At 39.9% G+C, this 22945-nt stretch overlaps 2 protein-coding genes across 3 annotated transcripts in view; one reads left to right on the top strand and one right to left on the bottom strand.

The window, feature by feature from the left end:
- Nucleotides 1-11274, top strand: part of XRN2 (5'-3' exoribonuclease 2) — a 74996-nt gene extending 63722 nt beyond the window's left edge. For both annotated transcript variants that reach the window (XM_070419822.1, XM_070419820.1), the window contains 3 exons: nucleotides 2298-2361; nucleotides 6978-7116; nucleotides 9622-11274. In XM_070419822.1, coding sequence (XP_070275923.1) covers nucleotides 2298-2361; nucleotides 6978-7116; nucleotides 9622-9687 — 269 coding nt within the window. In that variant the 3' untranslated portion in view covers nucleotides 9688-11274. The remainder of the gene's footprint in view (nucleotides 1-2297; nucleotides 2362-6977; nucleotides 7117-9621) is intronic.
- Nucleotides 11275-16552: 5278 nt separating this feature from the next.
- Nucleotides 16553-17826, bottom strand: NKX2-4 (NK2 homeobox 4). Its single transcript, XM_070421421.1, has 2 exons — nucleotides 17400-17826; nucleotides 16553-17190 (listed from the first exon to the last, which is right to left on the bottom strand). Exons 1-2 carry the CDS (start codon nucleotides 17824-17826, stop codon nucleotides 16553-16555), a joined length of 1065 nt encoding a protein of 354 aa, XP_070277522.1.
- Nucleotides 17827-22945: the final 5119 nt, after the last annotated feature.

Raw genomic sequence — 22945 nt, 5'->3', positions numbered from 1 at the left:
TTTACATTCCACTTCCGCTTATAAATATTGGTGTGCTTAACCTAACATGTAGCATATTTGAATCTAATGAATATGTCTTTCTGATGGTGGTAACATTCCCTCTACTTCTACTGTTCCTAGGAAAAAATATACAAGCTTTTTTTAATCTTCATTCAGTTTTAAATTTATGTAATTGAGATCCTGTATGGGAGTTTCTGTAAGTACCATGGAGGTTATGTATTCTTTAGCAATACCATTTATAAAGAAACACCCTGGAACCAGAATCAAGGAATTAAGTCTTAACGGTAAAGGGGGCATGTTTTCACACTGACCACAGTGATTCTGGCACATGTGAAGTACAGCACTAGACGGGAGTCTGAATGAAATTCACTGTATTTCTTGACTTTTGTTATTTCAGCTAATTTTATATATGTAACACACTAAAAATACTTCCTAACTAATTTTCACTAACCTAATTTTTGTACAATTTTGAATAGACCAAAGGACTTCAAGTTTAACAAAGTAATTATCAGAAAAAATAGCCCAAATGTTGATTTTATTTTCAATAAATTGCTTTCTCATACATAGTTAACTCATTGAAAAGGGTATAATGTGTTAAGGTAAATATGTCTTGAGTTTTTCTATAGAAATAAACCACATAGATAAAATTATGGTTGTCTTCTAGGTTTTACCTTCTCTAATTATGATTTACTCATAGTATAGTCTGTAGTAGTGACTTGGAAGTTATTCTGGACCTAGACTAGTGATCCTTCTTGCCCTGTTTTGTGTGGGTTCTGTGGTGATTAACTTCCTGAGTTCCCATTCAGGTTTTGAATATAAAGTGACCACTGTGAAACCTCCTCAGCATTGCTTCTCAGTTTGACTGCTACTAGTTTGGTTTTTAAGACATTCAAAGGGGACTTAATTCAAATTAACTGGAGATGCCACCTCTCTTTCAGTTTAGAATAGGATTCTTCTTGGAAATAATAATGATGAAGGCTTTTCCGTTCCTTTCCAAGAGAGACATATGGTGGGTTTGGCTCCGTGGACCTAGGGCCAGCAGGTTATGGGGCTGCAGATGGTGTTTGTCACGGCTGCTCCCCCAGGTGTAGCTTGTCCATTTAGGACACTTGTTTCAGGCTAGCATTGTCAGGGAGCTGAGGTAGGAGGAAGCCCGGGGCAGAAATAGCCAGTTGTCTCACACTGGAATTATTGTTAGCAGCCAGGTACTTTACTTTGTTCCATATTCTCCTTTGCAGGGGCTTTTTAAAACACAATTTCACTTTTCTTTCTTTTTTTTTTTTTTTAAGTAAACCCAGATTGCATTTGGGGGTGGGGGTTCTAAATCTAAAGAAAGATTTCATTTCTTCTTTCCTTCAAGAAAGTAATTTTGAAAAGCATGTTTCTAGTTTGTGTTTCCATTAAACTGTGAGTCTGAATACATTACGGTAAGCCTTGTTGCCCTTGGGTCTCAAGAGTCTGGAGGAGGTTACTGTCCTTACAAGTGAACTCATTAGACAACTCCTGGAACCAGCTGTTTTAATTAGGTCACACACAGACCCTGCTGAAGGGTGCGAGGTGACTGCAAGACTGGAGACCAGAGTGGCGGTTGGTTGATACCAACCTCCTGAGCTACTAACCTCTCCTGCTGACCAGTGTTAGGGAGTGTTCCTTTAATCCCACTTATGTTGAGGAGAGTAGCCATTTAATTGTTTCTTATAGCTAGATGTTGCTAGTTCAGTTTGGTGTTAGGGGAAGAGGTTTGACTGTCAGAAAACAATGGAAAAGTGGGTGGTTCCTTTATTAACTCGTCTTTCTGGCTCATGCTAGAGAAATTGTGTGCTCTCCGCTCTATGTTATGATAGCTAGGTAAGTCTGGGTTCCTTTTCAGTTTACACATTTACGAGGCAAATTTCAGGATTTCTATTAAAAGTTACTATACATTAAATTTGTATTTGTGGGGGAAAACCTAATCCATTCCTTTAGCATAGCATTTAAAATATAAATGTAAAAAATATATGTATATCTTTACACACACATAAATAGCAAGAGAGAGAAATGTGTGAATTTAATGACCAAAGTTAGTAAAACTGCGTTTTGTTACTGAAGGAAAAATAACAAAATGAATTTACTGACCCTGTTTAGTATCTTTTTACATTTCCAGTCTGTGTAAATATGCTAGTTTACTTAGTTTATATTGTCTCAGATTTTCGCAAGAGTTAATTATAAAATATGTGGGTAGCTAAATAGTGATTACTTATTTAAAAAAAAACCAACAACACAAAAAACTGTTTAACTCCTCCCTGTTTATTTTTCAGATATGAGGCCCCAGGATTCCTGGCGAGGGCCTCCTCCCCTTTTCCAGCAGCAAAGATTTGACAGGTAATAATAAAGCAACATCACTTTTAAATATTTTTTCACTTCAACATGTGAGGTTTCTGTTTTGAAATATACTTTCTTCCCCTAAACAGTTTCTCTTGTGCCTGTTCTTTAGGAAAATAGATGGTTAACACATTGAAGTAAAAGGCTCATGTTTATATACTTTCCTACTTTTCTTGGTCCTTGGCCTTTATTTTATTGAAGCTTTTGAAATGCCCTGGAAAATGCAACACAGAGAGCTTAAAATTGTATTAGGTTTTGGTAAGGCTAAACAAATTTCTTTTTAGAAGGGTTGTGCAGCTTAATGAGGCATAACTAATGGTGTTCCACTTTTATCATTTCTGGGCTGGTAATGCAGCACAGTACAGACCAACCATTGATTCTTGCTGCAAACCTCTTGAAGTCCTAATCAGCTTCTTTGTACAACTTTTTCAGGGCTGACAAGCCTATTGTAGGGCAGTGTCACTGTAGGTCAGTAGTTATTAGTTGCCACTGAAAACAGTTTCTTTAACTACTTAAGACTGAACTGAATTAAACGCAGAAGGGACTCAGAAGAGGATTATGGGATCTGCAGTCTAATAAGTACCATGGACTACGAAGAATGTGACATGGTTTAATAACAAGGGATGTTTGACATGTGTTTTTTCATTGATAAGTTGTGTGCTTCTAAGTCAGGTGGTCTCTACATGACAAGACAACTAGGCATGTTATGAATAATTATATTAACAGCTATAGGATAATTATATTAACAGCTATAGTATAATTTTTAAAAGGACAGTTTTAAAATGTATCATTTCATGCTGGTGTGCTGCCTCAGTTAGTGCTAAAACGAGTTAAGCTCTGTCATAGTAAGGTTTCCTTCTTTGCCTTCCTAATTCTAATCTGTTTTGTTCCATTAGCGTTTTATCAGTCTGATCTGTTCACATCTAAAATGAAAAGTGTTTTGTTATGAACAGGGTTGTAAATGCTGCACCCCTTTTAAGAAAACTAAAGACTAAAAGACTCTAAAACTTCATTATTTTCTTCAAAAAGATAAATCATGTTATTCAATTGTTTATTAATAGTATCAACTACTTATTGCAAGCTGCGTTTTAAATTTAAGACAACTGATAATACCTGTATTTGTTTTGTTTTCAATATAATTGCTCAAAGCACACTGGATGTACTATTTCTATATCCTCAGGGTTGTACCATTTCCAAACAAATCAAATGAGTAAAGGGTAAATTTTTTCTAAATTACATAGTAGCATATAAGAGCTGATCTCTTTTTAAATAACTGTCTTTCTGGATTACTTTTGTCAAGTTTGATTTTAAGACTTGCTTTCCTAACTTTGTTTCTTTCCTCTTTCTCATATTATTAATAATTGCTAACATTTATCATCTGCTCACAAAAATGTCAGCACTGTGCTAACATGCTCTTAAAAACATGCCTTCACTTATTCCTCCTAGCAACCCTTTAAAGATGCTGTTATTTTTATAGAGGAGGAAAAGAATGAATTCACACGGAAGTTCAGTAGCTTACTTAAGGTCTTCCTTCTGTACCGTTCTTTACTAAGAAATTTTTCACTTGAACAAAGCTCATCAGAATACTTACTCCGAGCATATTACAGTGAAGCCATAGGAACTTCAAAGGATGTAAAGGATCTCCTTCCACTTCTGAGGCATACTTCCTTTCCCAGTAGCTTTTCCTTCTTCTACACATTAAACATTTTCCTCAGGTTATTACCACTGTCCTGGTGTCCATCATATTTTTTGTTTTTTCTGTCCTAGCCAAGTGTTGGTATTATCCTTACTAACTTTGTGAACTCAGCAGATTAAGGACAAGTTTTGTGGGGCATTTTTGGTTTAGCTTTAGTCAGAAACTTAAAACCAGGCCTTAAAACAAAACTTTGATATGAGCATAATACAGTTCTGTTTTATGTCTTAAACCATGGTCATTTAAGAAATACATCATTTATTCATAAAGAGAGTTTGGATTCAGTCATCCTAAAAACTTCATTAGCTTATTAGCAAATACAGTCTGTCACTCATTGTGGTAACACTTGTCATTCTCATCCTCCCAGCCTTAGGACACAGAGGGGAAAGTATAAACTCATAGTCACTTTGACTTTGCTAAGATGTCACAAGTAGTAAACAGTAGGAGAACCCTATGGAAAAGAAAATTTTCAGTGTACATATTTTTCTAAACTACACTCTTTTAAATTATTTCCTACTTTGAGATAGTATTTATAATTTATATATTCATTTCACTGAAAAAATACAACAGGAACACACACACACCCCTTGCCTCCCCACACAAAAACAACCTAATGATACACGCAGAGATGTCCAGCATTCTGCATCACTTGAGTTCCGCCCCATTATTTATGTTCTTGCCAATGGAGGCTTGTCTTTTCTAGCCATATTTAAAGTGGCCATTTAGTCTTTTACTTACGGGTGTTAAGTTTAGTTAGTCATGGAAAAGCTTTAAAAACTCTGATTGCCATTTGTATAAATTAAAAACATCCAAATTGGAGTCATTACTTTACATTGCCAGCTACTTTGCAAAGCAGTAATTAGGTACTTAAGAATATTGTTGCCATCTCTGATGTGAAATTGCTGCCTCAATCAGTAGCTAGTAATTTTTAAAAGTTAAAGTATGTTAGCCTCAACACTTCTATCTCATATTTAGTATGTATTTTCCAAGGCAAATTTCAGTTTGTATTTATCAGTTAATATAATTAGTATAGAAATATGATAAAGCTTGTGGAAAATAAAAACCTTTCTGCCAGTAAAGGGCAAAAATGAAGAACATGCATGCCTCTGTGCCCCTCTTACCTTGTTCATTCTGTTTAATTTTAATTAAATTATTTTATAAAACTTACCTTTGTCAACATTTTAATTAGTAATTCCAAACAAAAAGGAGAACTTTGTTTTTAAACTGTGCTTTGTTCTTAACCTATTTTTAAAACAAAATAATATAAAATTACATTTATATAATGTTATGTGATTCTTACTAACAGATTTACCTGTAACTCAGTTGAGTGATTTTTATCATTGTAAAACTAAGAACAATTGATTACAGTTACTACAATGTGTGAGTTGCATTTTTGGTGTGTGTGTTTTGCATTAATGGCCCAGTTTTGATGAGCCTCTTTGGTCACAGCAGAAACCTTACCCCCTCACTCCTGCAGAGACCAGAAGAGACCATTCCTGTCTCTGCACACGGAGCTATTACTACTAAACAGATGAAGCATCCTTGCTAAAATACATTTGTGTTCATAATGAACCCAAAAAATAATTAAAGGCCCTGAATATATGCATATTCTTTCTGAAAAGTAGATTTATTTTATTTGGATTCACTTACAGCAAGAGCCCTGCTTTCAACACTAACTGTCAAGAATAGCATTGACCTTTTTAGAGTTCTTCAGAGAGCTGTTCTTTAAGCTATCACACAAAAATAATCATCTTTGGTGTTTTAAAAAAAATAAGGCAAGTCCAAGTGAAGGGAGGAGATTGGGGCGGGTAGAGAGGATTGATTTAGGCTTGAATAGCTGTGAGAAGAATGCATTATCCAATGAGCCCAACTTTGGGCTTTTTCCCCTAAGACCCAGGAGGTAAAATTCATATGCTGATACAGTTATAAGCTTATTCCAGGTTGTCAGTGCTTTAGCAAGTTTAAAGTTTATTGTAATTCCTCCTAACATCTTTAATGGTCCCAAAGCTTCTAATGTTAAAATATACTGGAGAATTTTGCTTTTGTTTATTTTTTTATTTTGCTTTTGTTCTATAAAATTGGAGTTGAGGAAAATGTTTCAAGGCGAAAGTTTTGTTTTAAATGGTGATTGCCTTTGGAAAGATGTCTTTGCTACATTGTGTATTAATTTAAATTATGATTTCATACATCATACCTGTTGCTTTGTATTTGCAAAGTTAAAATAGGCACTTGAAGACAATTAAAACATTTCTTTTGACTAGTAATCTGGGCCGGCAAACTGGGTTATAAAAGCTGTTGAATTTGTGTTCCCATGTAAACTGTACACCAAATGCCAGTCAGCCCATGCCAATTAGTGCTCATGTTGCTAGGTCACCGTGGTCAATTGAGAGCTGCATCAATAGAACTTGAAAAGGTTTCCTCCCGATCAGACCTTCTGACATATTGAGCAGAATAATGGATGGGAAAAAACAGCCAAGTCCCCTACCCTGGATTCAAAATACTCAGCAGTAAGAATTCATTTGCAACCTGCAATTAACTACAAAGAATGGACTCCAAGAATGAGTCTGGACATTTTTAAAAATAAAGCCTCATTCTCCTGTCTTGTACATGTTTACTCTTTGGATAGCATCTTAAATGTAGCCAACTTGGAGATCTTGGTCCAAATCTTTACATGACTAAAAAGGAAATTTCACAATTGTAAATGAACAGAATATTTTTTTCTAAGTCAGGCCTTTCTGAATCGCTTAAGTTTTAAACACTCTTTAATAAATGCTGATACTTTATGAAACATTAGACTATACTGGATATGAGGGATACAAAGGCCACTTTGATTCCATATATCCCATATGACAAATGCAGCAAAATTGGGTTGCAAAAATGATACATGCTTGACTTGTAATGCACACATGATGCTTTTCCACAGAGGTGGTGGGGCTGAACCTCTACTGCCATGGAACCGGATGCTCCAGACCCAAAATGCAGGCTTTCAGCCAAACCAGTACCAGATGCTAGCCGGGCCTGGCGGGTATCCACCCAGACGCGATGATCGTGGAGGGAGACAGGTGATATGGCGTGGGCTGTGGGATGAAAAACATACTGTGTACTTAGCCATGCCTCTCAGGACTCCATATTTTCTTGAAAACATTTCTGGATAAGATATTGATAGATTAGCTTAGCTCAGTGGTTCTCAACCTTCCTAATGCTGTGTCCCTTTAATACAGTTCCTCATGTTGTGGTGACCCCCAACCATAAAATTATTTTTGTTGCTACTTCATAACTGTAATTTTGCTACTGTTATGAATCGTAATGTAAATATCTGATATGCAGGATGTATTTTCATTGTTACAAATTGAACATAATTAAAGCATAGTGATTAATCACAAAAACAATATGTAATTATATATTCAATATGTGTTTTCCGATGGTCTTAGGCGACCCCTGTGAAAGGGTTGTTCGACCCCCAAAGGGGTCACAATCCAAAGGTTGAGAACCGCTGGCTTAGCTAAACTTGGGTCCCTCATTAAAAATGTATATAAGGCAAGTATCTGCCTCACTAAGTAAATTATACCTTGAAGATGCTGAACAGTTTTCCAGAGCAAAAGCTCTTTTAATCATAGCAATCAGTGACCTTGAACACAAATGTGGTCAGTTACCAGAAACCTTGTTTATCCTTTAAGGATATTGCCTTTTGTTTTACTACAAATTAAGTCTCTCATAACAGATGATAATTTCCTAGAAAAATGAAAGCAGGAATCTATCTTTTCAACTGTATATTTATCTTAGAAGTCTTAGGTCTTGATGTATCTGTTATCTCTCCTCATGGAAAAAATCTCTCCTTCATAAAAAAAAATGTTCCACATATTTTTCTACCAAATGTAAACAGCTATACATTGAATGAGTATAATAATTCCTAGATACCTTTAGTAAATGTAAGCTTCATTTTATTTGTCCCCCAGCCATTTGATACCCTGTCCGGTATTTACATGCTCTGTCATCAAATTCTTTTCTTTTTTTTGTCATCAAATTCTTGCCAGATAACAGGATCAGAGTGTTGTGGCTCAGAGTGTGTGCTGTTTGTGGAGTTTGGCACCTTTGGTGATGCAAAGTGATTTCAAATTGCTTACCTGGTGTTGCCTTCAGGCCTTTTGCAATGCTTCGAATATTAATTTTATAACTCAAGGTCTTACTATGTGTCCCTTATTCTGATAGCTAAGAAAAGTCTTTTTTACACTGTTTCTTAGTGTCTCTGTTCACTTTACAAGAAAACAATCATCTTAATTGTCTTTTGAGAGAATTTTGTTAGCTTATTAGACTCAGTTTGTAGAATTTTACTTTGAAAACCTCTAAATACCATATCATAGATTGAGACTAGATAATCTAAATAATGAGTATTATTGAAACAAGGGCATACTTACAACTAGAAGACATCTTAGAGAATGTCTAGTCCACTCACGTCATTTTCCCAGTCAGAAACTGAAACCCTAAACACTTGCAGTTTGGCAGCAAAGCTGGGAACTTCTGAACCCAGTTCATTTCTTTCGTGCCTCCTTAGGAGGAGGAGATCTCCCTTTTAAGGAGCTCTCTGCTATTACAGGAGGTGGAATTCTTATTCACTTAGGACAGGGGTGGGGAACCTTTCTTCTGCCAAGGGCCATTTGGATATTTATAACATCATTCTCAGGCTATATAGAATTATCAGCTTAAAAACTAGCCTGCTATATTTGGTCAAACATTTAATTAACTCACCCCTAATGCCTTGGCAGGGCCAGACCAAATGATTTTGCGAGCCCTATGTGGTCCTCGGGCCAGACGTTCCCTACCCCTGACAGGAGATCAAAACCACTTGGTGAATTTATAAATCTTTTAGTATCTCCTTTTTCTCAGTCTCTTTCTCACTGATTTTTATTAAAAAAAAAACAAAACAATTTTTGAAGCACTATTAAATTATAGTGAAATTTAGATGACCACAAGGCCTTAGCCTACAGTGTGTCTTTCAAGGGTCTACAGAAATATTATTTGCAAGCATACCTAGGAGATATTAGGAATGTTCCTAGTAATTATGTAATAACCTAATATGTTACTTAGTGTTCTACTATTTATAGCTTTAAAAAAAAATCAAAACCACCCTAAAATTCATAGGTATTTAGGCCTTAACTGACTTCTTACCTTGGTTAAGCAAATTGACTTTCCTAGTGTAAATCTATCTAAAGATGAAGCTTACATCTACTACCTGACCACAATATGGCCTGCTGGGGGTGGTAGGGAAGATTGAGAACTTAAAGGGTTTTACACAAACACTTAACTCTGTATAGTTCATTTGTGTAGATTGTAAGGAATTTTTAAATTGCTTGATAAGGCTTGTTTGGTTAGTTGTCAGTAATAGCATTTGTGCTATTACTAATGTCCCACTTTGCAACAAGCTTGGTATAAATGAAGACCTTCTATGTGATAGACCTTTAAGACATATTTACCTTCTTTATGGTATATTTTTCCATATAGCTGAAAAATTAATTTTTTTGCAGGGGTGTTAATCCAGAAAATAAACTCTTTCTTTTGCTTATTTTCAGGGATATCCCAGAGAAGGAAGGAAGTACCCTTTGCCACCACCCTCAGGAAGATACAATTGGAATTAGGCTTTTGTAAAGCTTTCCCAAATCCTTTCATCATTCTACAGTTTTATGCTATTTGTGGAAAGATTTCTTTCTCAAGTAGTAGTTTTTAAGAAAACTGCAGTACTTTGTGTATTTCTTTTAACTGTATATTTCTACTGATCTGATCTCACTGTTTTATGTTGCTTTCCAAAGATGTGTGTTGCATAATACAGTGGATCTGAATTTATTATTGCTTGTAAAACATTTTGATGGAATAGGAATATTGGTTTTTCATTATGGTTAAAAATCAAACCAGCTGTGGATTTCAAACCACAGTGAATTCTAGATCATCTAAGATCCATGCTGATTTTTAATGCACAAGAATTAGGTGTGAACTCTTAAGCTGGAACCCTCAGCCAACTAGAGTATATATTGTTCAGTATTTCTTTGGAAACATTTCATGAATGTACTTGTCTTACGGAAATTTCTGGACTTTAGTAAAAACAAACAAAATTTTAAAATTCTGGTTTCTTGTGTTCTTATTCTTTTAGAGTATTCCAACTTTGAAAATCTTGGCCAAGCATGTTGGTTTTTCTAAAATTAGTTTTTCAGAAAACAGTTCATTTCTACCAATTAGATGTCAAAAGAAAATCAGTTAAGAATAGATGTTAACATGATATGCTCAGCAAGACCACCCAGCCAACGCATATGTTACTACGTCTGTCAGCTTCTGATTTTGCTAACTATAAAATCTTTGTGAGAATAAGTTATTTACATTTTACAGATTTCATGTAGACTCCTGTATCAATTTTAAGGACTTTAAAAATTTTAAGAAAAGTTGGAAAGTGAGAAGTTTAATTTATAGGTAAATAGTGTATGCTCCTTAGCATATTTTTTTAGCGTTACTTCATAATAGATTCCAATTTGTACTCATTTTTTTTCCTTGCTACCAAGCACACTATAATTCCTTAAATTAATGCTTGGAGTTTACATACAACACTTCCATATGTGTTTTAATTTGATCGCCACAACAAATTCAGATACATTATAAAGATTCTTGCTGCTTTGTTTCCTTCTTTCCATTCTAGCCTAAGGTTGTAAAATAAGATTTTTCTTTGACCTGCTGACTTAGGATATTTTTGCTTTAATATTCAACTAAAGCACAGTTGTTCATCTTATTTTATGTGTTAAGAATCTCACCTTAATCTTAAAGAAGAAGGTATTTTGAAGCTATTGGGTTCATTGCTGGTGATGGGTGAATAGAGCAGGATCCTTTACTGTTGAGACAAAGTTTCTCAACTGGGAATTAACAACCATTATGTATTCCCTTCACAATACATTAAAATGATAGCAATGCCTTCCATTAAATTTCTCTTCCAGATATTAAAAACATATAGCCACTTAAGCATTGCATATTCCAAAGGAGCTTATATAAATGTCTTATTTTGTATATCTTCATAGGTACCCAAAGCTCACACACTTCTACAGAACCTGTATTTTCTCCAACCTTCAGTTTTGGTTTAGTTTAGCATTGTTTCAAGCTATTGTGTGTGTCTGTAAAATAATTCCGTTTGGACTTGGCTTTTCCACAATTATATGTAACTATTCAAAACAAATTAAATTTTAAAATTAATATGTATAGTGTCCTTTTGAAGACGCCTAAGCAAAAAGCCTGATGGAAAAATTGAGGCTGGATTCCCAGTAACAGGTGGAGTGCCCTGAAGGACATCTGCCAATAGCTGAACCCTCCACTTTCAGCCTCCCCCATTCCTTCACCCGGGCTTCCTTCTCCTTATTCTACCTCCATCTCTCCCCAACTTGTCCCCATCTTTGAGTGTTTCAGAAAATGTCCTGTTACTTCAACAAGCGAAAGCTTTTGAGAACTTTAAATGCAATGTTTAAAGCCATAAACATTCCCCTCCATATTCAGATGTAAATAAAGTTAACAGACCAGTTTTAAATAATTAACTGTACTCCTTTATATTACCTTTAAGTAGGGCACAGTTTTTGAGAGTCTTTAAAGATTCTTAAAGACCTTAGAACCTGGAAAGGGCCTGACTTTATTGTGGCGCTAAGGGCCCTTACTGAGCAGTGGTCCTCCCTTTACGTCAAGATCAAATGAGGTAATGCACATTAAAGTACAAAGCCATCTACAAATGACTATTAAATTGCCATTTAGCGTTACAAAGGCAAATTGGGTGTAATGACCGGTAGGTTAACTTTAGTTCGATGACGCGGGACAAGGTGGGGGTTGGGTGGCAGCACGCTGGGGGTGTGGCTGGAGGTCCCAAGTGCACGTTGTCGGTTGGATGCGTTGGAGGTCGGGGGCACCGCCACCAGGGCACGGCGACTTCGCAGCGGGATGGTGGTGGCGTCGGGGAGCTGTGAGCCTGGTGCAGTGGGAATAGAGGTGCGGCTCTTCAGAAATAAGGTCCTGCTTTGCGGGCCCGGTCACCCTCCCGGCCGGGCTGGGAAGCCCACGGACTCGGCGCACGTGGGGCGCGTGCCCCACGCCCTGGCTCGATTCCTCCCTCCGCGGACCCGCCGGTCGGACGTCCCGCCGCAGCCCCGGGAGCCCGGCGGGGAGCAGGGTGGGCGCCGGAAAGCTCAGATCTCCGACCCTTGGGGTGGTCGTGTGTCCCGGCCGCCACCAGGCCCAAGCAGGACATTGCAGCATCACCTCTCGGCTTCCGGGACTCGGCGCCGCAGTTTCTCAATCTAACCGGTTTCATCTCAGCTCCCGGCACGAATGCACCGAACCTGAAAGGGAAGAGCGGAGATTGTCCTCCCTTCCGAGGCTGCTGTGTTCTTAGTCTGAACATAACCGAATTTAGCTATGCTTAAAAATCGAATTGTGTGCATTCTCCGGAGAATTCACTAGGATTCCTTATTCCCAGCCGCCAGAGCGGCTGCCTGGCTCCATCGCGCTCGTCGGACGCTTCTTTCCTGCCCACTCCGGGGAGGGTCGGGGGGCGGAGGTCCCGCCAGACTGCTCCTGGCGATTGACTGCTCTACTAATTCTAACCAGGAAAGAAGTCAATAAACTGATAGAATTTCCCCTCCACTCAGGGGTGAATTGAATGCTTTGCTTGCGCTGCTTGTTTCCCGATACCATATTAAATAAGGCCAAGAGAGAACACGCTTTGATTTTTGTGTGAAAATCAAATATAGCCACTCACTACTGCAAAATAGTTTGCACAACTTAGAGGTAAGCAAATTAGTGGTTAAAGTCGTATTAGAGAAGTCACCCAAACAATTGCTGAAACTAGGTTACATGGCATTTAAAACAAAATCGCCTTTCACTCAATGGCAGGTAAAAAACAAACGAACCCCCAAAACCTCTCCCATAAGCTTCCATTACCTCCTAACTTAAAAACAATGAAATCAAAGTGATCTTGAAATCACAGTTCTCTCTACGCACTGGAGAGCCAGTTCCTACTCGAGCATATAGTCTTTTGAGTCTTCTCATCAGTTCTCACTAGCAGTAAAAAGCTATTTATTTTCTTAATAAAATCTATCCTAGATTTCTGTCTCATTGGGTTTGGGCATAGCAAGTGGCAGTATTTTTAAAAACCGAAGTGAAATAATTTAGATGCAGGTTTTTATCCACACATGGTAGTATTGTGTTACACAGTTGGGCAATATCATTCTCACTTTGAACTATATCTGAAGTTTATGTTGCCACCATAAATTTCTCTTAAGCACAAATTCGTACCTAAAAATGCAATCTTTGGTTTCTTAAGTGATTGTGGTCCAAAAATTTATTCTAAAAGTCTTTCTAAATCATCAGGATTCAACGAAGCTAACAAAGCAAGTGTTTGGAAGCTGCCTGCCTTTAGTGAGCAGGATTGGGTCTCTGATTTGCTTTAAACTGAAAGTAAACAGTCGCCAGCAGAATGAGTTTGAACACAACATCAGTTGATAAAACTCTGATTGATTACTTGTTCTAAGCAAAGCCTTAAATAGAAGACAACTGGGTTACACCCCCACCCTTCCATATACAAAACACCCTTCCTGTTCACTTCAACACTGCACACACTCTCACACACATAACACTTGCATTTACATCCCAACACAGATTACTGAGAAGTACCTGCAATCCCTGCGGTTCTTCCTCCGTGCAATTTGATTCTGGGTTTTGATTCCTGTGTCTCAATTAGAAAAGATAAGTTAGATTGTTGTAAAACCCCCAAAACAGTTAGGAAAATGTCCCATGTGCAGCTAGCATTTCTGAAATCGAGTTCGGCTGTGGCCTCTGCTAAACTTCGAGGGGGCTTTGTTCCACTCAGACCCTCCCTCTTGGTCCTGAAGACACTTATCCTCCTCTCCAGTTAATGAGTTTCACCTAGTCTGGCTGTTCTGGTTTTTACAAAAGATCTGCAAAGCACTAATTGCAAAAGGAAAAAAGTTCTTGTTTTGCATTAATCAGAATGTGGAGTTCTAGAGTAAACATGCTTTTTAATTTTCATGTTTCAAGAATCAAGCCTTATCCTCACTTCAGGATGTGCACACACACATAAGCTCAGTAGTTTCGGGGTGTAGAATGTGAAGCCCTCTGCAGCAATTACTGTGGCTTGGGTCCTTTCCTACTTAACAGAATGCTGAAAGGAAAAGATATGCCTGTACCAAACACACTTTCAGAAAATATTGTATAAAGAGGCTGTTTCTTCTTAATGATCTTTTGATACAGAGTTCACTTAGTCTAAGGGATTTTTTGTTCCGGAAATAAATTATAAAGGAAAAAACTGTCCATGAAGATTTATTTTCTAATGTTATGTTACTTGGAGCCGTTAGTCCAGCGGTTCTCAACCTGTGGGTCGAGACCCCTTTGGTGGTCGAATGACCCTTTCACAGGGGTCACCTAAGACCATCCTGCATATCAGATATTTACATTACAATTCATAACAGTAGCAACATTACAGTTATGAAGTAGCAATGAAAATAATTTCATGGTTGGGTCACAACATGAGGAACTGTATTTAAAGGGCCAGAAGGTTGAGAACCACTGCCTTAGTCCATAAGCTACTGTTTCTGTTGCATTTGGGGCTGTTTCTATACATTTAAATATATATATCTCAAACGATGTAAATGAAGCAAATTTTTTTTGAATTTTGGTACAATGAGGGAATCAAAGCACATCAGAAATAGTTATGCTTGCTTAGTTAACATTTTGAAAGGCAATTCCATCAACATTGCAAAAACCTGAATTGGGTGAATATTTTTGTAAGCATATTGCACCATTTCATACTATTTCTTGTTTAAGTTATTTATTTTTATGTAAGATGTTTTAAAAATTAGTTCTCATTTTCCAAAAATGCATTCACAGCCCCTTGATAAAGGCTGGTTCCCTTGCTGCTTTAGTATTTTTTTTTTTTCATCTGTGAAAATGTCTGGAGTTTATTGTTATTTACTATACAAAATATAGTTTAGAAAAAGTGCACGTTTAACTGCTAAAACACCTTCCTAAGGATTCACTTTGCACATTCAGAAAAAACGAAAACAAACTGAAGTGAAATAAAATGTTTCAACCTCACACTGTAGTTCTTCACATGTAGAAGAGGACTGGGTTCCCTGGTAACTGTTTTGATCATTTATAAATCATGCTTTATCCATGTTATGTCTTTTAATTTTCATTAATGTTATAAGTTCATGATTTTTTAGCTTTCTTTTAGTATTTTTACTCCAACACCAGTTATTCCAATTATACGTTAATTGAGATGTATTGTAACATCATGTCAACTATTATAAAAAACAAAACCAAACCTATATAACTCAGTGAAAAAGAAATGACCACTTGACTTTCACAAGAAAGCACTTAAGTTTCTTTTGTTATATTTAAATATCCATTGAACATAGGAAATATAAATCGGCATATTAAAGAGTAAATACATTTGTACAATAAAACACCAACAAAATCGGTGTGCAACCCCTGTTAAGTTCTAATATGATGGAAAAATTATACAAATTTTAGTTACTTATTCTTTACATCCTGGCTACAATTCAATAAATTACCTTATTCTCTTCCTTCTTCTTGGCATGCTTTGAAATATAAATTGATGTCAATTTTAGCAATTTTGTTTGCTTTCCCTAGCATTTAATGAAGGTATTCAAAATCAGACAAGCAAATATCTTAGAAAGAGTAAGTAATATGTCTACAAAAGAATGGGTCTATTTATTTTATCAGTTGATTTGGGGAGACCAGATTCCATATAAAAAATAGTTTACAACCCTCCACGATGAACCGCATGGCTGGGGGTGGGAAGGGGGTCCTGTTTTAGGGTAATACGCAAACACTCATTTGCCAAATAATGATCAAAACATTTTAAAATCAGCATTAAATTTAAAAAGCTCTATCAATCCATATAAGCAGTGTTTTGATTATTTTTATTCCATTTAATAATTCCTCTGTAATAATGTTTCTATGTGCATGATCCACCAATTTACTTTCCAACATCAATGAAATTGCACTTAAGGGGCGGGGGGGTGCTCTTCAAAAATTAATCTCCCAAGATAAATTCCACTTTCAAAAAGATTCATTGTTAAAGCTGGGTTGATTTTTAGAACTACAAACACCAACAAAGTTTCCAACACTTAAAACTCAAGAGAGCTTTGGCTAGGAATGTGGTGGATGTGGACTCAGCCAGCTTTTCGCATCATTTGGAACTTCTGGAAGGAGGAGATCGCCACCGCAGAGCCTCCTGGCTTGTCACATCATTCGGTCCCGGGGCTGCTGCTGTCTCCCGCCCGCAGCAGCGGTTCCGAGACGGCCCCCCTCCGTGACCCGTGTGCGCGTTTCCATAGCCGCAGACACAGAAGTCCGCGCGGGTGCGTCTCCTCCATCCATCCTCGCCACGTCCTGCGAACCCCGCAGGCCTCGGGCAGGACCCCGCCCAGGGCGCCCGCGCGGTCACCACGTCCGGCCATACAGCAGGTTGGCCCCGAGCACGCCGCCGCCGCCGCCGCCGTAGTCCCCCGCGGCCGCGTCCAGGGCCGCCAGGCCGCCCCCGGGGCCGTGCAGCGCGGGCGGGCTGGGCGACAGCTCCTCCAGTTCGGGCGCGGGCGTCGGGGCGGGCGGCTGCGGGCCGGCCTGGCCGGGCGTCGGCGGGCCCGGGGCCCCGTTCTGGCACGGCTTGCCGTCCTTGACCAGCACGGGCACGGCCACGCGGCGCGGGGACGGCGGCGGCAGCGGCGGCGGCGGGGCCAGGCCGCCGTCCTGCTGCAGCTGCTGCGCCGCCTTGTCCTTGGCCTGGCGCTTCATCTTGTAGCGGTGGTTCTGGAACCAGATCTTGACCTGCGTGGGCGTCAGGTGGATCATGCCGGCCAGGTGCTCGCGCTCGGGCGCCGACAGGTACTTCTGCTGCTTGAAGCGCCGCTCCAGCTCGTACACCTGCGCCTGCGAGAAGAGCACGCGGCGCTTCCTCCGCGGCGCCGCCGCCGCCGCCGCCGCGTGCAAGGGCGCCAGCGACTTGGCCGCGTCCGCGATGCCCGCCAGCGGCCCCATGCCGGCCACGTTCACGCCCGCCGACGGCCCCATGAACCTGGAAACTGGGGAGGGGCCCGAAGGGGAAGCCGGGTGAGCGCGAGGCCGGCTGCACGCCCCCCGCCCGCCCCCTCCCGCCGCCGTGGCCCGGGACGTCCCGCGCGCCGCGGGCCCGGAGCCCAGGACCCGCGGCCCCACGCGCGCCCGGACACCGGCCCCCACGGGCCCCGCGCCGTCCGCCCGTCCTCCGTCCCGCGCTCCGGGCCCCGCTCACTTGATGAGTAGCGCGGGTCCGGGTTGGCTCCGTACCAGCCGGCGGCCCCCGCGGCCGCGCCGCCCCGCATGCCGTCGGCGTAGGCGGGCAGCTCGCCCATGGCGCCCAGGCCGCCGTTGCAGTAGCCGCCCACGGCGCCGGGCGGGAACTGCGAGACGCCCGCCGGCATGTGGTAGGTGGCGGCCGCCGCCGCTGCCGCCGCCGCCGCCGCCGCCGCCGCGTTGTGCCCCGCCATGGGATGCGGCTGCAGGCCCTGCGAGGGGGGACCGGGCGGCGCGCGGTAGGCGGCGGCCGCGGCCCCCAGGGGCGCCCCCAGGCCGGGCGGCGCGCCGTCCATGGCGCCGCTGAACTTCTTGTAGGTCTCCTCGATGGGGCTCAGGATGTCGGACACGGAGAAGGGCGTCGTCTGCTTGGGGCTCAACGACATGGCTCGGCGGGCCGCCAGGTAGGGGGCCCCGGGGCGGGCGCGGGCGCGATGCGGGGGCCGCCTGTCGCCGCCACCTCGGCCGCGGCCGCGGAGCCGGCGAGGAGCAGTCGGAGGCGCCGCGAGCCCCCGGAGCTGCGGGTCTGGGGTTTGTTTTAGTCCCGCGCCAGGTTGACGACAGACTCGGGGGGCGGAGCAACAGCCCAAACGAGCAAACAATGGTCATTGGCATCTTTTTCTCTCGCCCCTTCTCCCCCTTCCCCATCACGGAGGCAAAAAGGGGAAAGGGGGCAGTTGGATGTCTCTTGATGAACGCACCCCCTTTGCTTTCTGCATGCTCCCGCCTCTGCCCTGGCCGTCACCCCAGCCCCGCAGCACCAGAATTAGACACCCCGAGGCCGGCGTCCAGGCTGAAGGCGAAGGACGTCGAGCTTCGCCCATGCAGACTCCTGATTTCCTAAAGTGACTTCGTAGCCGAGTCCGGTATACTTGCGGACCGGAGATTTGGTGCTAAATTGGGGTGAGGGCGTGCAGGGCTCGCTTTGTCCTTTCCAGCTACCCCCCCCCCCCCCCCAAGCCGCCCTCACTCACAACATCATCTACTCGTCTTTAAGTGTTAAAAAAAAAAAAAAAAAAAGGAAAAAAAAAAAAGCTCTTGGGTTCCACCATAAGAGCGCATGAAGAGAAGAGGTACAATACCGTCCTTTGCCATTGTAGGGCTCCTAATTTATGCATCTCTAGACCCTTCAGCATCATTTTGTGGGCAACCAAACGGGCACTTCTCAATTAGCTCAAAGTATCCAAATCCAAAGAAGAGAGAAAACACAGAGAGAGACACTCACAAACACTCGGATGCTAACTTGTAAGTATTCTGTTTTGACTCGGTGGGGATGGAGGTTGAGGTTGGTTAAGGCAAAGAGGATAACTTTTATTTGTTAAAATGTTACAAAGTTCAATTTGCACCTGTAAAGTTCTTTACAGCTTTCTGCAGTTCCCTTCTCTCTCTCTCTCTCCCTCTCTCCCTCTCTCTCTCTCTCTCTTTCTCTCTCTCTTCCTCTCTCCTCTTTTCTCTCCTCTTTTCTCTCTCTTCTCTCTCCTCTCTCTTCTCTCTCTCTCCTCTTCTCTTCTCTCTCTCTCTCTCTCTCTCTCTCTCTCTCTCTCTCTCTCTCTCTCTCTTGCTCTCGCTCTCTCTCTCCCCCCTCTCTCTCTCCCATCCTTCCTCTCTCCCTGTCTCTCACATTCTTAGGGATTATTCTCCTATCACTCCCATGATCAAAAAGAAGAGGGGAAAAAAAAAACCCAAAGTACAAATATTTCTAACTGTTCGTAATGTGTCTTTTTGTTATTGTTGGGAAAATATAACCTGTTCGAGGAAAAAATATAAAATGGATGCAAAAATCAAGTGAATATGGTAGTTTCTCTTTAAAAACAAACACGTTATCATCATTTCATTTGCAAATGTACCTGCATAGCAAAGAATTTAGACATTGTAAACTCTCCATCAAATGCAGAACACGCTAAGACAAAAGAAGTGTGCACTGCATATTGACTAAAGTTTGAAGATAATCTTACAGTTAAAAATAATGACAAAAGGAAAATGACATTGCAACTTTTAAGTTTTTCTGGAGACTGGGGCAGGAGAAAGAAAAGGAACAAGGAAAGTGCTTTTTAAAGCAAGATTTTATTGTTTAAAAAAAGAAAAGGATGTAAGTACGCCAATCATTTCAGTACAACCTAACAGTACAAGTCTTGAAGGCAGGACAGTGTTAGCTAATCCTTTTCCTGTGCCATTTCAGCCCTTTGGGTGGAATGCCCTCTGAGATTTTGTTTTTGTTGTTTTAATCATTGTTTCATTCTTCCTTTGTACTTCAAAGAGTCTGCTCTTGGGTTTGGGGGTGGGACTAGTATGGTCACCTCTGGGAAGAATGTATCTACAAGGCAAGTGTGAAGAGAAGTACTTTAAAATACTAAAAGAACAAAACACAAGATTACATGAATTGTTTGCAGTCATCAGGTATTGACTTAGCAAGATTAGTATTGCTTCAACTTTAACATGATGCTATTTTTACAGGTCTTTCCTGATCTTGAAGCACTTGGGGCTAGTTCTTCATTTTCACCTGCACTGGAATTGCCTATTTTTTTTTTTTTCATTAGTGATACACAAAGAAGCATTTACGTGTGTATTTAAGTGGTTGCTGGGATCCTGAAAACTGTAGTTTGAGTTTTAAGTTTTGGTTTAATTCAGTATTGTTTACTTGTGTTAGCTTAAATAAAAAGTAGTAGAAAGTCATTCAGTTCAAACTTTCCTCAGAGACACTTCAGTAAGTAATAGTGGTGGTTGTATCATCCGTGGATATACACATCTCTTGCAAACCAGTATATTTTATTTTTCAAGTACAAGCATGTTTCAGAAATGAAACCCATGATCCTAATCTTCAAGTTGATCAGTTATCCAAATTGAAAACGTGTTTATAATTACAGTCCCTTCCCCCAGACGATTGTTATTTACTGTGTTTTCAGGCTATGCATTTTATCTCATGCAGTTTTTTGTGTTCTTTTTTGTTTGTTTGTTTTCTTTTGCTTTTTAATAGGACTTCAGGATAGAAGCTCACGTAAGTGGTATTAACATACCACAAGTTGTTGCTTACTTTGTTTTTCAACACGATGGGCTCTGCTACAGGTACTGAAAGGTTCCCATGTTAAATCAAACAGCACTTGATCGTATCTGGAGGCTCTCTGCAGAGAGGCACTCTCTGACTGCTCCGGAACCTTACACCCTAAATGGTACCCCTTCACTGGTGAGCAGTTCCGGGGAGAGGGGGGGTGGGATCCACAATGTTTAATATTTCTCCCTATCAATTATTTGTCTCTTGTTCCAGAAATTATATACTTCCATGCTGGACTTTTTGGATGTGTGCAGATGATCCCAAAAATAGATGTACTCTGGAGCAGCGGTCGCCAACCTTTCAGACCTCACGGACCACCAGTGGTCTGTGGACCACCGGTTGGTGACCGCTGGTTTGGAAGATGCCTATGTACATTTATATAGACAAGTTAAAATCCAATTAATGTTTCATCAAAGCTTCTCATCAAATGGGTTTCATCAAATTATTATCTGCCGACATTATGGATAGAAGTTTATACTCAGTAGATTATCGAATACTATTGATGAAATTGGATTCCATAGAAAATGTATTTCTAAGGAGTGTTTTCTTTTCTCTTAAAAACAAGGAAAGAAAACACTCAGAAGAAAAAGCAAATGCTTTCAAAGGGAATACAGTGAGAAGAGATGTCCCTCCCACCCTGTCTTCCATCCTCCCAGTCTCCCTCCTCAGAGGCACCCGTACCTCTGTTACCTGTTTCTTCTGGGATGTCCTATACATCTGGAAATCTACCATTTTACACACAAGGTGTACATGTTCTATATTGTTTGGTACTTTTTTATAGTTTAGGTTTTTGCAATTTCACACAGCCCACTTACCTCTGAAAACCTAAATGGGCTGTGCAGATACAGAAAATTTTCATGAACAAAAAGATTCAGTAGGATTTCTTGGCTTTATGACAAAAATGTGGTATCTGTTCAAAATTTCTGATGGGTTAGTTAACCGTAGGGCCAGATATTTGGCAAAATAATTCTGCACTAGGAGCCTTCCCTAGAGTTGGGATTTGCTGTTGTTGAAGCTCAGAGAAGGGCCTGAGGACTTAATGGGAAGTGTTTTTCTGGGGTGGCAAACAGATTTCTAATGTGTAATGAATTTATTTATTTATAAAGACAAACTGTATTTGAAAATACAACTTTCTGCTTGATACTAAAGAAGATAAGTACCTTTTAGAAATGAGAAACTTGAAACATTTGTAATTAGTTTAAAACAGTTGTGTAATTTAATGAACAAAATCTTCATTTTTTGAAGTAGCTTTAAATTATCATCTGTGCATTTGGGAAGGAATAAAGAAATATGTCAGGGTACTGGTGTTTTGTACCGAATTTTAAGGTTCTAGAGAGGAAATGAAATTGCTATAGAGATGAAACACAGATTAATTATTTTTAATATTTTTGCTAATTTCACCAGTGTCTAAAATCTGGTTCTTAGTTCTTTTCAGTCCTAAAGGCTTTTTGTTTGAACATTCACTTCAATTACTTTTGAATCTCTTTATGATAATTTTATATGTGTATTTATATGACTTTGTATTTCTATGTGACACAGTCATCCTTTCATATTTTTATCACAAAATGCAGTTCTTGTAATTTAACTCCTATAAAAACTCTTGATTCATCCTTTTCTGAGATTCAGATATTTTAGATTGAAAATAGTGTGTTAGTTTTTGACCAGTTATTATTTTAAATTAACATGATTATTAATGCAATGTGAGAATGAATAGTAGGTATCAAAGACATTATTGTTGTTGAAGTCATTGTAATAATGAGTTCAATGAAATGATTCCTAAAAAACAAGAATTAGAAGGCTCCCACCCTTTCTAGGGTCCAGCTGTAATACTAGTTTTTACAGTCACAGAGAATAACATTAGGCTATACCATTCGTGTAAACTATTAAAATTTCCTAGTATGTTACAACTCTCTCACCCTAGGATTGTGAGCTTGAACTAGAAATTTAATTTTTGTTTTTAAAATTATTTTTACATGACATAGAAAATAATGGCAATGTTTTGAACAAATTTACTTGTACATCTTGCTTACACAGAGTTTAAAACTTTTTAGAATATAATGGCATTTTAATTGAGCAATGTCTTTGATAGTTTTTATATGTTTTGGAATGTATTAAATGGCTCTTTTGTAGGAAAAAATCCTTCAAATTAGAAGCAAAGCCATATTTTCATGTATTATTTTGTATGAGGAGCTAGTCATTCTAAAAGTTCTACCATATCTCTACACCGAGCATGTCAAACTCGCAGCTGGCAGGCCACATGCAATTTGACATGCTTGCTCTACACATACCTGATTAGAGTGGATCATATAGCTTTTAAAAAAATACATATTTTTAAAATGTTTCTGATATGCCCTCAGTTTTTCCAAATCTAAGAGGTTCAGTTAGTTTAATGTAAAGTCTTTTTCTCTCCTACAGTTCCCATTAAAGATGTACCACCTTAGTTACAAATTAATTTG

The sequence above is a fragment of the Myotis yumanensis genome, unplaced genomic scaffold, assembly GCF_028538775.1.
Source record: "Myotis yumanensis isolate MYYU_CA2020_CCGP unplaced genomic scaffold, mMyoYum1.0.hap1 SCAF_7, whole genome shotgun sequence".
In the NCBI taxonomy this organism is placed as follows: Eukaryota; Metazoa; Chordata; class Mammalia; order Chiroptera; family Vespertilionidae; genus Myotis; species Myotis yumanensis.
Note: the sequence above shows the minus strand (reverse complement) of the source record. Positions and strands in the feature narration are given on the sequence as shown.

What these genes read in the sequence shown, in the direction of transcription:
- NKX2-4 (XM_070421421.1), bottom strand. Translation starts at nt 17,826, where the DNA reads ATGTCGTTGAGCCCCAAGCAGACGACGCCCTTCTCCGTGTCCGACATC. An exon ending in GGACCCGCGCTACTCATCAA is followed by an intron (nt 17,191 to 17,399) that starts GTGAGCGGGGCC and finishes GCCCCTCCCCAG; the next exon opens with TTTCCAGGTTCATGGGGCCG.